The sequence below is a fragment of the Zalophus californianus genome, chromosome X (assembly GCF_009762305.2).
Source record: "Zalophus californianus isolate mZalCal1 chromosome X, mZalCal1.pri.v2, whole genome shotgun sequence".
Lineage (NCBI taxonomy): Eukaryota > Metazoa > Chordata > Mammalia > Carnivora > Otariidae > Zalophus > Zalophus californianus.
Window position 1 is genome coordinate 82,734,677 of NC_045612.1, and position 15,911 is coordinate 82,750,587.

General features: G+C 39.0%; 1 protein-coding gene and 1 long non-coding RNA gene across 5 annotated transcripts in view; one reads left to right on the forward strand and one right to left on the reverse strand.

The window, feature by feature from the left end:
• WNK3 (WNK lysine deficient protein kinase 3) overlaps window positions 1-8,087 on the forward strand; it is a 155,809-nt gene extending 147,722 nt beyond the window's left edge. For all 3 annotated transcript variants that reach the window (XM_027609128.2, XM_027609129.2, XM_027609130.2), the window contains one exon: window positions 2,550-8,087. In XM_027609128.2, coding sequence (XP_027464929.1) covers window positions 2,550-2,879 — 330 coding nt within the window. In that variant the 3' untranslated portion in view covers window positions 2,880-8,087. The remainder of the gene's footprint in view (window positions 1-2,549) is intronic.
• Window positions 8,088-11,480: 3,393 nt separating this feature from the next.
• On the reverse strand, window positions 11,481-15,910 carry LOC113930690. 2 transcript variants are annotated; one of them, XR_003522589.2, is made up of 3 exons: window positions 15,682-15,910; window positions 11,801-12,070; window positions 11,481-11,698 (listed from the first exon to the last, which is right to left on the reverse strand). It is a non-coding gene; the product is annotated as an uncharacterized LOC113930690 (long non-coding RNA). The 2 variants fall into 2 exon arrangements; XR_003522588.2 differs by having other exon boundaries at window positions 11,801-11,961; window positions 15,682-15,870.
• Between the last annotated feature and the right edge of the window lies 1 nt (window position 15,911).

The window sequence follows — 15,911 nt, forward strand, 5'->3', positions numbered from 1 at the left end:
TGACTAGTAGGAGGGTGGTTGTTTGCAGTATAATGGGGGATCTTTGGAGGGAGAGTGAGTAGAAAATGGAGTATGAACAAAAGTGGTGAAGGTCTTTAAACAGAATTGGGTTCCAGTGTCAGCTCAGTCACTTACCAGGTGTGTGACTATAGGCAAGTCATCTGTGCCTCAATTTCCATGTCTTTAAAACAGAGATAATACTTACCTGCCTTACAAGATTGCTGTGAGGATTAAATGAGCTAACACCTTTAGAGTGACTAGCACAAAGTAGGAACTATTTTTGTATTTTGAGTTCAGTTGATTACATCTTTGTGTGGAAAACTGATCTCATAATCTCATGTTCTTGCTTGTTACCGATTTGTGGCCTTACTTAGAAAATTTTGTCACAATTATGTCAAACTTATAAATATATAAATATAAAATTGTAGCTGTAATAAGGACTTCAGAGGAAAAATTAAGATATGTAAGAGATTTGATCTAGTGAAGGGAAGTCAAGCTTTCACTGAGAAAGTGATGATTGAACAGAGATCTGAAGAATGAGTAGGTGTTAACTAGGTGAAAAAGGGAGGGAATATAATTCCAAGCAGAAAGAACAGCATATGCAAAAGCCATGTATGGGTAAAGAGATCATGGAGGGACTAAAAGTAAGCCAGTTTGGCTGAAGTGAAGACAGCAGAGAGGAGTTGGTATGCAGTGAATCTAAGGAGTTTGGGAGGGTCTTAAAAGTGGTGATGATAAGGAACTTTGTCTTTATTTTAAGAAAGATGGATAGCAAAAAAAAAAAAAAAGAAGAAGAAGAAGTTGGATAGCCATTGAAGCCCTAGGGTTAACATCATATTTGCTTTTGAAAATACTACTCTGACTTGAAGCAAGAAGAAAGGATTATGGGGGCTAAGGGAAGAAGTTGATAGACCAATTAAGAGTTAGTCACAGTAGTCTAGATAAAGAGAAGTTGAGATAAAGAAAAGTGATTAGATTCCAAGAAATGTTTAAGAGATAAAATGGGGGTGCCTGGGTGGCTCAGTCAGTTAAGTGTCTGACTCTCAATCTCAGCTCAGGTCTTGATCTTGGGGTCGTAATTTCAAGCCCCGCATTGGACGCCACACTGGGCATGGGACCTACTTAAAAAGAGAGAGAGAGAAAAGGGACAAGATTTAGTATGGAGTGGATGTATGGCAAGAGGGAAGGTGTCAAGACTAGGTTTCTGGCTGCACTACTGGCTATCATTCCAGCGTACCAATCACCAAGATGTGGAACATGAGTAGGCAGTGTGTTTTGGTAGAGGAAAGACCATAGGTCATTTGAATCTCAAATTCCTTTGAAATATGCAGGAGAAGGTTAAGTATAACAAGTCATCTCCATTGTCTTTTTTAAAAATAAAAATCACATTATTGTTTGTAAAATAATGTTCATTATGGAATTTAATAAATGCAGGAAGAGTACAAATCTTAAAATAGCCCCTTCAAATCCCACTACCTGGAAATAATTGTCACTAACTTTAGGTAAACAACATTTCAGATATCTTTCTGTGTCTGTATATGGATACATGGAAATGACTTTATAAAAATGCAATCATACTATATGTGCCCTTCTGAATCAGAAGTATTAAATTTAATTTTACTTTAACAGAACAAAAACACTGATATGAAGAAGGGATTACTGAACTTGAAATAAATGTGTTTTTTCACATCAAGAGATATGGTCGATTCATTCTTGAGTCAAGCAAAAGCCTTTTAGTTTCAACGTATTTGAAAGGCATTTAGCTTGACTATTTAACCTAGAAGAACTAAGCATTTGAGACTGATACCAAACCCTAAGTGAGAATTATTTACTTCTGTTAGACTTACTATTACCATATGCATAAGATTTCAGTAATCTCGAGAGATGTGCATACTCGCAATAGGACATGATAAGGAGAGTCAGGCAGGAATATATTTTCACAGTACTGCCAAAAACATAATGGTCTTGAGTTTAAACTTCCAAAAATGCAATAGGAACATTAGACTTTAAGGCAATGAGTAGAATTGGTTGGGGAGGGTACATTTGTTGAGCACCTACTATATATGCTAGGCTCTTTCCCCTGTGCCACACTAAATCATGCTCCTCTGTCTCCAGAGAATTACGTAGTAAGCTGGTCTATTGTCTGTGGTGCTGAATGAGAATTCATGGGGCTAAGAGGAGGAAATAAATATAGAAGAGTAGTGCTAACATAAAGAAATGAGACAACACTGAACCGTGAACAGAGATTTAGCAGGGTCCTTGGAGTTAGCTGGAACTCTATTCAAATCCTCACCTCACTATCAAGTTGTTTAGTGATATTGGGTGTCAGCAATTTTGATCTTCAATTTCTTTATCTGAAAATGCCTACCTTGCAGGGCAGTGATGAAGAGGAAATGAAATAAGGTATGCAACAATGCTTGGCACACAGAAATGTAGCCTTTTATAGTAATAATAGGAAGAGTAAGCCAGAAAGATTAGGAAGGAATATAGATGGGTAAAAGCATCGACCAAATGAACTGATCTTTTGTTTTTATTTTTGTTTTTGTTAGAATACTCCATCTACTATGGGCTACACACCAACATGGATTTCTTCTCTGTCCCAAATCCGTGGAGCTGTCCCAACCTCCTTGCCACAAGGACTCCCACTCCCTTCATTTCCTGGGCCATTATCATCATATGGAATGCCCCATGTTTGTCAGTATAATGCTGTGGGGGGGCCAGGGTACCCAGTACAGTGGGTAGGAATTTCAGGAACACCGCAACAGTCTGTAGTAATTCCTACTCAATCTGGGGGACCATTCCAGCCGGGAATGAATTTACAGGCGTTTCCAGCTTCATCAGTGCAGAATCCATCCGCGATCCCTCCTGGTCCCAAATGAATCAGAGTAGATGATGAAGAAAAGGGAGATTTTTTTCAGAATTATTTTCAGGACACCTAAGATACTAAACGTTCTTCTTCTTGGGTTCTGCCATATTTTCCCTCATTTGAGTTTACTTTCCACTATATTTTTTTTTTGTTCCATTGTGGTATTTTATATAGCTCATCATTCTGTAGAACTGTGCAGTTTGTACATAGAACACTGCACACAGAAATGTTTTTTCACTTCAAATCCTATCCTCTTTGATACTTGATTTTTTAAAAATACCGTTCAGAATGCTTTAATAAGCTCAGCTTGAGCATTACCATTTCCAGGACACTTTCCATGAATTGCTGAGAAGCCCCCATTTTTTACTGCTGCTATCTGCAGCTGGATGATACTTTAAAATGTATAAAAACTATTTAAATTGATATTCCCCAAACGTGGACGAAGTGAGACCCTCCAACAGCCGGAGTCTTATGGGATTCTTCACATGTTTATCTTAGGTTTACCTTTCACAGAAGGCAGGGTAACTTGCTGCAGGAAACGTTTTGGTATATAAAATTAGAATAACTTTGTCAACCAATATAGACCATGAACCCTTTTTAATGTGATTTTCTTCCCGTCGTCACAGCAGGAGGAGTGAAGCCTTGTTTTAGGTGAGGCGGAGAGAAAGGAAAAAACAGAACTGTAACAGTTCCTTGATTCTGCAGATACTGTAGCTGCTTTAGGATTTCAATAGTAATTCAAAGCAGCTATCTCCTTGTTTCTCATGTGCACACTACATTGTTTTTGAGCATCTGAGAGGCATTGGTTTGGCTTGCATTCTTTTGCAAGGGATATATTGCAGCTGATATGAATCTCATTTGAGGGAATCTTTGTATTCCTAACAAAGAGGATTCAAGTTACACCTCTATTGATCCATTCTTCTGAAGTAAAATGTACTTGACACAGTAGGTTGTAGGTTTTGAGACTTACACATGAAACACTGGCTTTACAGGGTTCTAAGATGCGGGGTATACACTGTCCTGCAGTGAGATAGTAGACCCTCGAAGGACACTATTTAAGTTGCCCTTAGCTTTCTTTTGGGGGGGTGCCATTTTTTAGTTGTTATAATTTCTTAGTATATATAGCATCCTAGATGATTTTAGATCTTAGATGATTTTGGCAGCCTCTTTAGAATCTGAGAGAGATCACTGTCAAGTTGCACTTTACTGGGTTTTATCCAGTTTTAGGAGGAGGTGAGGCAATGTCAAAATATACACTTTTGATTTTCAAGAAGGCTAACTATAGTAATCTTAAAAGCCTGGTCACAGAGTTACCTAATGCTCAGTCTGTGAAACCCAAATGGAATTCTTACATGAATTAATCAACTACCATATATACACCCAAATGGAATTCTTACATGAATTAATCAACTACCACATATACATATTTAAAATACTTTATACTCTGAAATTTTCAAGGTCATTTCTAGTACATATTTATCTGATAATGAGTTCTGTCTACTGGTAAACATTCCAAATTACCACCCAACATTTCTTTTAACAGATTTTCCTCCATGTTTCTCTAAAATTTTTACCCCATGAGCTTGCCAGGTAATGAGGAAAACTTAATAGGTGTACTTTTTTTTTTTTTTTTGCATAGTCTACTTTGTGACATTCAGTACCCTTTTTCAAAAAATGTTTCTGGTATTGCTTACCTGGGGATCACACTAACCATCATAAAGATTTTGTCACTATCCTTTGGGGTGTCTAAGGCAGCATTTTCAGAATTGCTGTTGATAAGAGCCACAGTTTCTTTTCATAAAACATACTCTGGTTTGGGTGAGTCTTTCTAAATCTTATGTACAGATTCTTCAAATTTCTTCTACAGTATTGGTTTGCAAGTTGCAGTGATTTTAGGACATTAGTGTAATGCAAATGCTTGCATTGCAGTGTTTTCCATGTGTACAAAAACAATGCACCTAAAATCCGTAATTCTTTAAAACTGCTCGTGTTTCATTATAAGAGTTGGCTTTGTGTAATTACATTAAGACTTACAACCTATAAAGTGAAAATCCTGCAGGTTTTAAGATCCCTTCCTCTCTAGATGTAATCCTTTTAAACAGTGTACCCCAGGATGAAAAAACCTCCATGGATGACATGCACAATTACATTTATTAATGGCTGCTCTACATCAGATGTCCCACATTTTGCCACCACCTCTGTTTTATGTCTAATTCATCATTCATTTGCCTGCAGACTTTTGCAGTGCCTTGTAATATTTAGAATCTTTTCAGATTTTTTGCTGGAAAGAAAAGTAGTCTTCTAAAGTTTGAAGATGGTGAATAGTGTACTGCTGTCTCCATGCTGACCGCAGTCGTTGGGTTAACATATGTTATGTATACATTATGTATATGTAACATGTAGAAGTTTAAAAATACAGAAAAAAGTGAGTTTGTGCAGAAATGAAGAAAACAGTGTTATTCACATCACTGTGGGTTTTTTTTTCCCCATTACTTAAATGTTTGATTCAGATTATAGTCACTTTGACTGTAAATATTGGCTAGTTTTCTATGTAGGGGTTTTACATTATTTCATAATTTTGCTAATTCATATAATAGTGCTGTTTTCATCCTTGCTGAGGTAATTTTCCTCCCCAGAAACAATTAACTCTTGAGGTGAAGCTCAGAAATTCCCTTCTTACTTAACAAAGAGCCTACTATATAACAAGGGCCTTCTACCCATTTCCAGAAAACCACACAAACCTGTCCTTCTCATTTTCCTTTTTGTAGCAGAAAGAGGTTGTACTAAACCATCCTGCTTGTAAAGTTTATTTGGGGGATAGTCTGTATGTCCAACCACCATGTTTACTTCTCAAAGTACAAGTCTGATGAATAGTACTGTATCTCCATATGTGGCAATGTGAGCATTTCATCATGAAGTACATGCTGCTATGTTTGTGAAGTTGGGTGTAACATCATAAGACTATGAAACCAGTATTGGTGTAAATCTAATGAAAATAACCCTATGTATATTTGTAGCAGTCTTGAATCTCTATTTAAGGTAATTTGCTGTAATATAACAAATATCCATTTTGTTTTTCATCCTTTTCTTGCCAATTTTATATCAAGCATGAATTCTCATGGTTTGACAGCAAAATTATCTGTGAAAGTTTAAAAGGCACTTTTCCGCTGTGATTTTTGGATTGAGTGTGGAGTGTTATGTACAGTATGATGGGATGTATCATTTTAGAAACCCAGATTTAATTCCAGTCTAATTACTTTTGTTTATCTACCTCGTTTTCAGTGCTGTTTGGGGGTGCAGAAGCAAACACTGCCTGTGAAACTTGCTTTTTTGCCTAGATTCTCAGTATTCTTTCAGGTTATACATCTGGCCTGCCTCCTAGTCCCAGTGCTAACCATGAGTTCGAGATGAGAGGGACCACCACTCTGCCACCAATCTGTGTTTAAGTGATGAGAGCCACGTGCCTCTGCAGAATAAGCTTTGGGGATTTGGGGAAGGAGAGCAGAGAAATAAATCCAGCTGGTGGCAATGTAGGACCTAGTTTTAGGAGTCAGTCCTAAAATAAATGGTAAGAAAGTATCTAAATTAGACAGTCCAGTGCCTGTAACTTTGCATCTTTTATTAAAGATGGCATTTCTTGTCTGTGTGCCTAAAGGGCTATGGGTTGAAATCGTTTTAACTACCACAGTGACATATTTGCTCAGTCCTACAGCAGTGGCCTGTCATTCAGCATATTAGCATACTGCTAGGTATTTGCAGTGGTATTTTCTTACCTTAAAATGGCTGTATGCTTTTAGTTGAATCGTAGTTGGTGGTAAGTGTTTATCCAATCTCTAAAGTTTATTGGAGGCATTGACTTTCTTCTTTGCTGTCTTTTCTGAATGATGAAATGATGCATTCCTTTTCTTTTTCCAGAACACTCAGCTACTGTTTGTAAGCCACATGTTCCTTGTTTCACATGTTTACTGTATAACACTACAGCATATTTAATGTTAGCAAATACTGTATTTCAGGCTTCATGCACAAATACATTCCTGAAGTATGTTTGCCATCAGTTTGGGATTCAGTTATTTAATCTTCTGTTTGGTTTAGAGAAATTTGAGATTTGAGGTGGTGTGCAGGCCATTTTCTAGAATAGATTGTTCATTTTTTCATTCTGTAGTGTCCTAGGGACTTTTTTTAATCCCCCCTTTGTTTTGAAGATGAATCAGAGAGGGGGGTGTGTTGTAGAAAAGGCCATTGATTTGATAAATGTAATTTCTGGTGTTCATTTTTTTTAAACCAATCCAGACTGTAAAATTGTGACACTCAAACTTGGTAAAATCCTTTGCAATTAGTATGGAATTTTGATGGAGCCAAATGCTTTCAGTTCACCATGGAAATAGTCTTTGTATGTGAAGGATGAACACAAACATTGGTCAGGGTCCTTGATAGCCAACATAGGCAGGGGCCTGGAATAGTGGCTAGGTGACACTGACATTATTTTCAACTGAGATAGTTGGAAGACTGTACAAACCAACAGTTTCCATTCTGGAAGGTTTTCTTTTAATTAAAAAAAAACAACTCAAAAAGGCTAAAAGTCAAGCAAGAAGGGAAGAGGGAAACTGGGCTCTTGAGAAAAAAAAAATGGGTGTAAAATAAACTCCTAAATGCGTGCTTGTCATCCTTCCAAGTTTTTGTTTTTGTTTTTGTTTTAAGTTGCATTTCTTTTCCACTATAAGTTAAAATTTCAGATTGAGGTTTGTGGTCCAGAACATACCCTCAGCAGAAATAGTGACTGATCGGAAAGTGCAGTTGTTCAAGGTCTGTCATGCTCAATCACTTAAAGCTGTAACTTGTTTGATATGAATATTAAGCATGTAGACCTAGTGCAGCATGGGAGCCACTCAGGAAGTTTATGCAGTTAATAAACTTTCATGCATAATTTACTATGAAGTATGCAGAATTTCAGCCACTTCTTTACTCTTAACATTTAGTTGTATATGTGAACTCTCCTTTCTTAATTGGGGAATGTAGCATTATATAGAATGTTGTTAAACTTAATTTTAATCCTTCTTGACATTAACTTTTTTTTTTTTTTTTGGTAAACCAAGTGATCTGCCTTTAAGCAGTTGTCTGATTTTGGTTCTTTGAAACTGTGATTTTTATTTCATTTGTACCCAACCATTGTAAGTATTTTGTTTTGTTTCTTGGAAATTTTGTTTTGAAACAGAAAATAAAGGCTGTGTTATAAAATGAGTACGGTATCTTATTAAAATGCTTTCATAGTCACTGCAATCACCTGGCTTAAACTGGTTCTTCATTTATCAAATGTAATTTTTAGCAGATTTAAAAGATTTAGTCCTATAGATTATGCTGACTGAACAAATTAACCAAGCCGTTGGTTACCTCTTGATATATAGCTCTAGGAAATTTTGAGTTTACCTCTTCTCCACTCTTATCAATGAGCTATAATTGTACAGTCACTATGATTTTCTGAGTACCTATTGTGTTATCTAGGCTTTTTCCTGTGATATTTTTAATTCACAAAACAGTCCTATAAGCTGAGTCTGTTACTATCTCCACTTTACAGAGAAAATTTATGGATCAGAGAGATTAAAGAATTTGCCATGGTTAACACAGCTAGGAAATGGTGAAGCCTGGATCCAAACCCAGGTCTGACTCCCAAGCTCATAGGAAAAACCCCAGGCCATACAACTCTCAGATATACTGTAGGAAAAATAATCCACATACATTTACAATAAGTTTTCATCTATTATTAGGATTAGTAGGTGCTCTTTTTACATGTCTTTCATGAGGTTATATCCAGTGCTTGTTTCATAATTTCAGGAGAAGTATGTGTTTATAGTACAAACAAGGATTCAAAATGTGCCCTTTGCACAAACTTATTAAGGAATTTCCCTTCATAGTGACAATGTTTATGGTACATCTTTAGGAAAAAAGTACATTTGGAAATTTCCCTCCCACATCTCTCATTTACCACACTACAATGACTTGGGAAACTGCCAAATGAGGTCTGATCATCTGTTCACTTGATAACTTAGAAGAATTGTGCATATGTTTATGCAACCAGCGCTGGAGGAAGAGTTAAGAGACCTATCAAAAATATCCAAGGTTAGCTGAGGATTTAAAAAATATTTTTTAAAAAATCTATTACCTTTATTTATTGACCCAGTAACTCTGAGGCATTCTATCTTCGATGATTCCCTAAAGGAAGGATACAAGGTACATAGTGGAACAAGCATGGGTTTTGATTCATAGACCTCTCAAACCTCCACTATCTCATTTGTAAAATGTGGTGGTTGTATTAAATGAGATATGCAAAAGCAGCTACCTCCATCCCTCATTTGCTAATTATGTTTATTGTGAGATATCTCTGGTGACTTTCACACTAAACTTGTACTTGGGAAATCAGGCTGGTTTGGAAATGGGCCCTCATTCTTATTACAGTTAATACAGATAGACCCAGATTTGTATTCTGGCTTTGTGAACTTGGGAAAACTGCTTAACTTTAACACCTCAATTTCCTTTTCTGTAAAAAGGATAGCTGCCTCAGTTGGATTGTTTCCAGACTAAATGAAAAAGCATATAAAGGGCTCAGTTAGCACTATACCTGGTACATAGTAGGTTTGCTCAAATAATAGTAATGACTACTCAAGGGACATTATCACTATTTTAAAAAATTTTTATTGTTATGTTAATCACCATACATTACATCATTAGTTTTTGATGTAGTGTTCCATGATTCATTGTTTGTGCATAACACCCAGTGCTCCACGCAGAACGTGCCCTCTTTAATACCCATCACCAGGCTAACCCATCCCCCCACCCCCTCCCCTCCAGAACCCTCAGTTTGTTTTTCAGAGTCCATCGTCTCTCATGGTTCGTCTCCCCCTCCGACTTACTCCCCTTCATTCTTCCCCTCCTGCTATCTTCGTCTTTTTTTTTCTTAACATATATTGCATTATTTGTTTCAGAAGTACAGATCTGTGATTCAACAGTCTTGCACAATTCACAGCGCTCACCATAGCACATACCCTCCCCAATGTCTATCACCCAGCCACCCCATCCCTCCCACTCCCCACCACTCTAGCAACCCTCAGTTTGTTTCCTGAGATTAAGAATTCCTCATATCAGTGAGGTCATATGATACATTATCACTATTTTAAGAGAAGAGGAAACAGGTGACAAAACTGAACCCAACTTGTGAGTCAGTGTGAGATCTGTTGGTGGAAGAGATTAGGTATTGGCCCAAAAGGTCCTAGATTATGTAACAGAGTGAGGTCCAGAGTTGAAAGTGTTTAAATTGGGGGATAAGACAATATAAAACCCATTTAAAATGTGCACCACTAGATAAAAGAATGAGATGGCAGAACTGTCTGTGCCTAAAGAGTTTAGAAGGAGCTGAAGTAATAGTAGTAGTTGGGGAAAATAGAGTGGGGTCTTACAACAGAAGCTCAACACAGAAATAAAGATGTACAGCATAGGTAATGGTCCAAATAGGAGCAGGACCTTGTGATAGATGAATTGGAAAGGACTAGTTTACATGTGTGTTACAAATGAGGAAATAGCCTCAGGAATTAAACAAGGATTTGTAAGGTTTCTCCATTCCAGCTCAGAGGTTCTACCCTGACTGCATATTAAAATCACCTGGGGAGCTACGTAATCTATGTAAAGCACAACAATGTGAATGTACTTAACACTATTGAATTGTACACTTAAAAATGGTTTAAGATGGTTAAATTTTGTTGTATGTATTTTGCCACAATTTAAGATAAAAAATGTGTCTGTGTTCCACCCCTACAACCAGTATTGTTACATCCACATATTACTGTAATTAGGGTTGAGAACCACTGTCATTGTTTACTAATCAAATGACATCCCTGCCTGCTATTAGCCAGTTGCTGGTTCAAGAAAAACAAGAAATATGGCAGCCTCATTAGACCTTCTAATGAACTATTTCCTATAACCATATGAGCTTATAGCCTCTCAAAGAGGCCCCAAGGTTCTGGGCAATAGAGAAAGCTAAGTGGGCCCCTTGCAGAAACTGAACAGCTAGTTGCTACTTAAGTGGAAGATATCAGAAGACTGAGTCCAATGTGAACTCTCCAGGCAAACTCTTTATGCTTCTCTCCACCCTTCATGATAAGAATGAACATTAATTAGGTGGGTACTGTGCCAGTTATTATGCTAAGCACTCTACATCATTTAATCTCCACAAGCTTCTGAGGTAAGTATCATTACCATCTCCCTTCTAAGCTCCTCAACTGCTGAAAACTGCATTCTCTCTCCCAGTGTCCAGCTTTATTCCTGGCATGTAGTAGGTACCAAATCTGTTGAATGAATTAATGAGTCACTATTTCACAGATACAGCAAGGGAGCAAGAGGCTAAGTAACTTGTTAAAGTTAGATAGCTAATAAGGAGTTGAACTAGTATTGGAACTCAGATCTTGGCTCCAAAGCATGCCCCTTAACTACTATTCTGTGACATCTATCCCCTTCTGCTTTCAGGGCTTTGGCCCATGTTATCTCTACCCTCTCTGGCCTAAAGTTTCTCCTGTATTAGGTATGTTAAGACTCTTGTGTACAAGTAACAGAAATCCAATTTGAACAAGCTTAAACAAAAAGAGGGATTTATTATAAAGATGGTGTTGTCTCACAAAACCCAGGGATAATGCAGATGGGCCTTAGGAACAAATAAATCAGGTGCTTGAATGCAGCCAGGATTTTTCATCTCTCCAGCTCAATCCCAAATTCTCTGTGAAGGTACATAAAGGATGGCTCCTGCTGCAACCATGAGGATAAGGTAGAGAAGGTGGTAGAAAAGGGGTGCTGGGAGGACAAAACAACAGATGTTTACCTATACTCCTCCTCTTAACTGCCCATAAACACATGCCATTTTCCCCATAGCTACAATTCCAAAAATGCCCATACCTAACAGAATCCACGGATAAATGCAAGTCACATGCAACTTCTGCATCCAGAAGCAATGGCATGGCATAGATATGCCCCTTCCTCATCTACTTCAGTGACAACCTAAATGTGGCTCCTCTTGATCCTGCAACCTTTAGTAAACTTAACTGCCACCAATAGATCTAACATGAGAAATACAGAAATAGATTAACCACGATCAAAATTCCCTTTTAGGAAAGGAGAGGAGCACACCATTATCAGCCACCAGGTCCAAGTATGCACCATTTCCACCTGGATAGGAATAAAGGAAATAGAAAAACTTATGCGAGTCAATTTACTAATGCACCCTCTCACTTAACCAGTCTGGGCTTGGACCTAGGGCATGTTCTGGAAGAGCAGTGATTCTCAAACTTGAGAGTGCATTACAGTCACCTGGAGGTGAGAGACCTGCAAAAACTTTTCTCAACACAAACATTCCCTTCAAACACCTGTGCCAAGAGACTTGACCAAACTTTAGTATGGCTTCTGGAAGCCTAAGGCTAGTCCCTGAGATGACCCATTTCCCATCTGGAAAGCTCAGGGCCGTCAAAAAGAACTTATAGTTTGCTCTAGCCAACACTTAAAGATAGGCCCCTGACCTCCCTTTTTTAAAGCATTTACTAAAAAGGGCTTACAATTGTGAGTTCTTCCCCTGTCCCCTTGAGATGTATATGTATCTCTTACAACTCAGAAAGATACTTTTTAAAGACCTGAGAGCCATTCCTTTGAAATGTAATCATCAGAAAGGCTAGGGCCTCTATCTCAAAGTCTCTGTAGGATAGCACCCTAACTTCCGGAAGTGCCAGCTAGCAGACCTAGCTAGCCTAATCGCTTTTGCACTCTTACCCACTTTTGGTAATTTTTCACTTCTCTGTCTCTCCTTGAGGCCCTGCCCCCTCCTTCTCTGTCCTCTCTCATCCTCACTTTACAACGCCCAGTCACCTCTGCACAAGTGGGAACAGAGCCCAGCTTTTTCCCCTGCTGGCAGTAGTTACTGAATAAAATCCGTTTTCACTGCTCTTTTTTTTAAATTTCAAGTTTTTATTTAAATTCTACTTAACATATATGTTAAAACTGGTTTCAGGAGTAGAATTTAGTGATTCATCTTATATATAACACTCAGTGTTCAGCACAAGTGCCCTCATTAATGCCCATCACCCAGTTTTCACTGCTTTAATGTCGAGTTTGTTTATTTTGACATTACTTAAAACACAGATTGCTGGCCCCACTCACAGAGTTTCTGATTCTGGAGGCCTGAGGTAAGGCCTGAGAATTTCTAACAGTTTGTAGGTGAAGCTGATGTGCTGGTCCAGGGACCATACTTTGAAAATCACTGTTCTAACTCATGGTCCCTACTCACTAGATATGATTTTCTAGTGATACAACTTCCTCAAAACCTCATCTGACTGCCTGTGGATTTCATTTGAGGGGACTCAGAATGCTAATAACAAATCCAAGAACCTTGTCAAATTATGCTCTTTGAATCTTAAGATCTACTAAAGGGAATAACCTGGCTCATCCTGTTGCAGCTTCTATCTCTTAGCACTCTAACGTTTTGGCTTTTTCCCCCTGGCATTCTGCTCAAGGTCTGCAGTTCAGAGCTTGGGTAGATAATAATAGGCTGAGTTCAAGGCTATGAGGCGTCTCTCTCTGTCTCTCTCTTTAAAGATTTTATTTATGAGAGTGAGGGAGAGGGAGAGGGAGAAGCAGATTCCGCACTGAGTGCCAAGCCCAACGCGGGGCTTGATCCCATGACCCGAAATCACAATCTGAACCAAAATGAAGTCTAGCGTTTAACTGACTGAGCAACCCAGGCGCCCCATCTCTCTTTTCTGATCTGCTTTGGGTATGTTACACCTACCCTCTCTTCCTTGCATTCCAGCTGAATGCATTTACAGAGGGAGGCATCATCATATTTGGGGGCTTGGAGAATAACGAATCTATGGAGGCTTATACAGATAACCTCACTCCAATTACCTAGATGCCAATTTCCTAATCAGTGAAATGTTTGACATGACAGAGTTCTGCTCTAAATCAGCAAAGCCCATGAATATCGGACACTCAGCAATTGCAGATCTCTTGATACAGGCAGAGGGGCTGCTCTGTTTTGAGTGCCAAGAGCAATAAGCAACTGCTTAACTGCTAAGTAACACAGAATGCCAACTTGCTGTTAACTGATGTGGGAGATCTCCAATTTCTGCCAGTTCCATATTTTAGGGTCTGTAAATTGCCACACTCTATTTCTCATATCAGTTCTTGAAGGGTTTTTTTGTTTTGTTTTGTTTTGTTTTTTGGTCCTAAGTAGTTTCTAACCCAATTCTGTCTGAAAAGTAGTAATAGGATATGGGATTGCCTCACAGAAACCAGAGACCAAGAATGCTTCAGGAATGATAAAGACCCTGGAACTTAAACACAAAGAAGACCATCTCTCATCTCTGTGCTGAGATCTGCATTTTTCTTCTCTTTCTGTAGAGCAGTATATTTTACTTCTGTCCCTCTGGTGGTAAAATTGCTGACAGCTTCCAAGTTTTATGCTTAGAGAAAAACTGATCTCTCTGGTCCAATTCCAACTTTATAGGAAATGAGATTCTGACTGACCCAGCTTGGATTTGTCTACCTTTGACCCATTCAGCTATGGTTATAAGAACATGACAGTTTTTGCTGTAACTCTGTCAATGGGAGGAGGGTCAATTCTCAGAAAAGGAGGGCTGAGAGACAATCCAATAGGTGTTCACTGTACTAGAAAACCTCTGTTCTTTCCATCTTTCATCCCTTCAAGCCACTGCTCATTTTCAAAGAGTTACCTATGTGCACTGCTTCACCATCTATTTATTCCTTGCCAATCTAGCTTGTTCTAGCTGCACTATTCTTTTATGATAAATTCCTTTTTGGAGCTTGAAGCATTTTCAGCTTTTGCATCCTACTAGACTGTTCTCAAACTTCATTCATCTTAACTACTCTTGGGTTCTGCACTTTTGCATTCTAACTCTGCCTGCCATTAACTCCCATCTTTCATTATTTTCCAAGCCAGATCTGGCTACTACTCGCTATTACAAAACAGATCTTGTTTTCTGCCCTCCTCCTGCTAAGAGTGGGCCTTAAAAGGCAGTCAGAAGACTGGTGCTACATCAGAATCAACTTAGAAGCGTGCTGAAAATAGAGTTTTCCAAAAGATTATGATTCTGTACGTCTGAAATTGTAGCCCTTGCAGTTATTCTGCAAGAGCTCCCTGACAGATTCACAGAGGTTTGGAAACATAGGTCCTAACTATAGGACACTGTATTGGTGCTTATTTCCCTGACCAAAGACATTCTGGAAAAAAAGTGATAATTTCACTTTGTCTCTGCATTCCGTTGGGCAGATAATGTCAATTTCACCACTCATAAATTGGGGTCAAGAACTCTTCGAAGAATTACGGTGTTAAAAGTTAAGTGGATTACTACAGAAAAGTTGGTTAGCACTTTTACGTTTCATATGTGTCCCATCTCATTCATTAAAAGCTGCACATATTATTTCTTCCCCCCCCCGGAAAGGAAAACGCTCCCTCCTCGGGAATTTTAGCGTTGTTTAGCTGAACTCAAGCCACTCTACTTCCTTTCCCATGATGCATCACTTCTCCCCCCAACTCCTTTTCCTGGGAAAGGCGGTAAATAGCCTGAAGCAACTCGGCGGATGCAGGGAATTGGCGTGCAAATCCTAAACACGTTTCACGCCCCGCCACCTCGGATCCTGTGACCGCAAGGGCAGAAAGGGGTGGTAATCTTTTTCCTCGACTGCATCCTCAGGCTATAAAGAAGACTACAACTCCCAGGATGCCCCTCCGCCCTGCCCCGCTCCCCCTCCCCCAGTTAGAAAGCGTGTACCATAGAGAAGACGAGGCAACATGGCTCCCGGAGGTGGAAGGAAGAGGCTTCACCCCTTTTGAAGCGTTGAAGAGCGGCCGGAGGGGGGGGGGGAAGAGAAGTCACTAGAGCCTGTCATCGCTTTTATCCTCCCAGCCTCTCCTGAGTCCGGTCGGCCTCACCCCTTTTCCCCACCCAAATCCAATCTGTGGTCTCCTCCCCACCCCGCCCTCATCCCCTCGCTCGCTCAC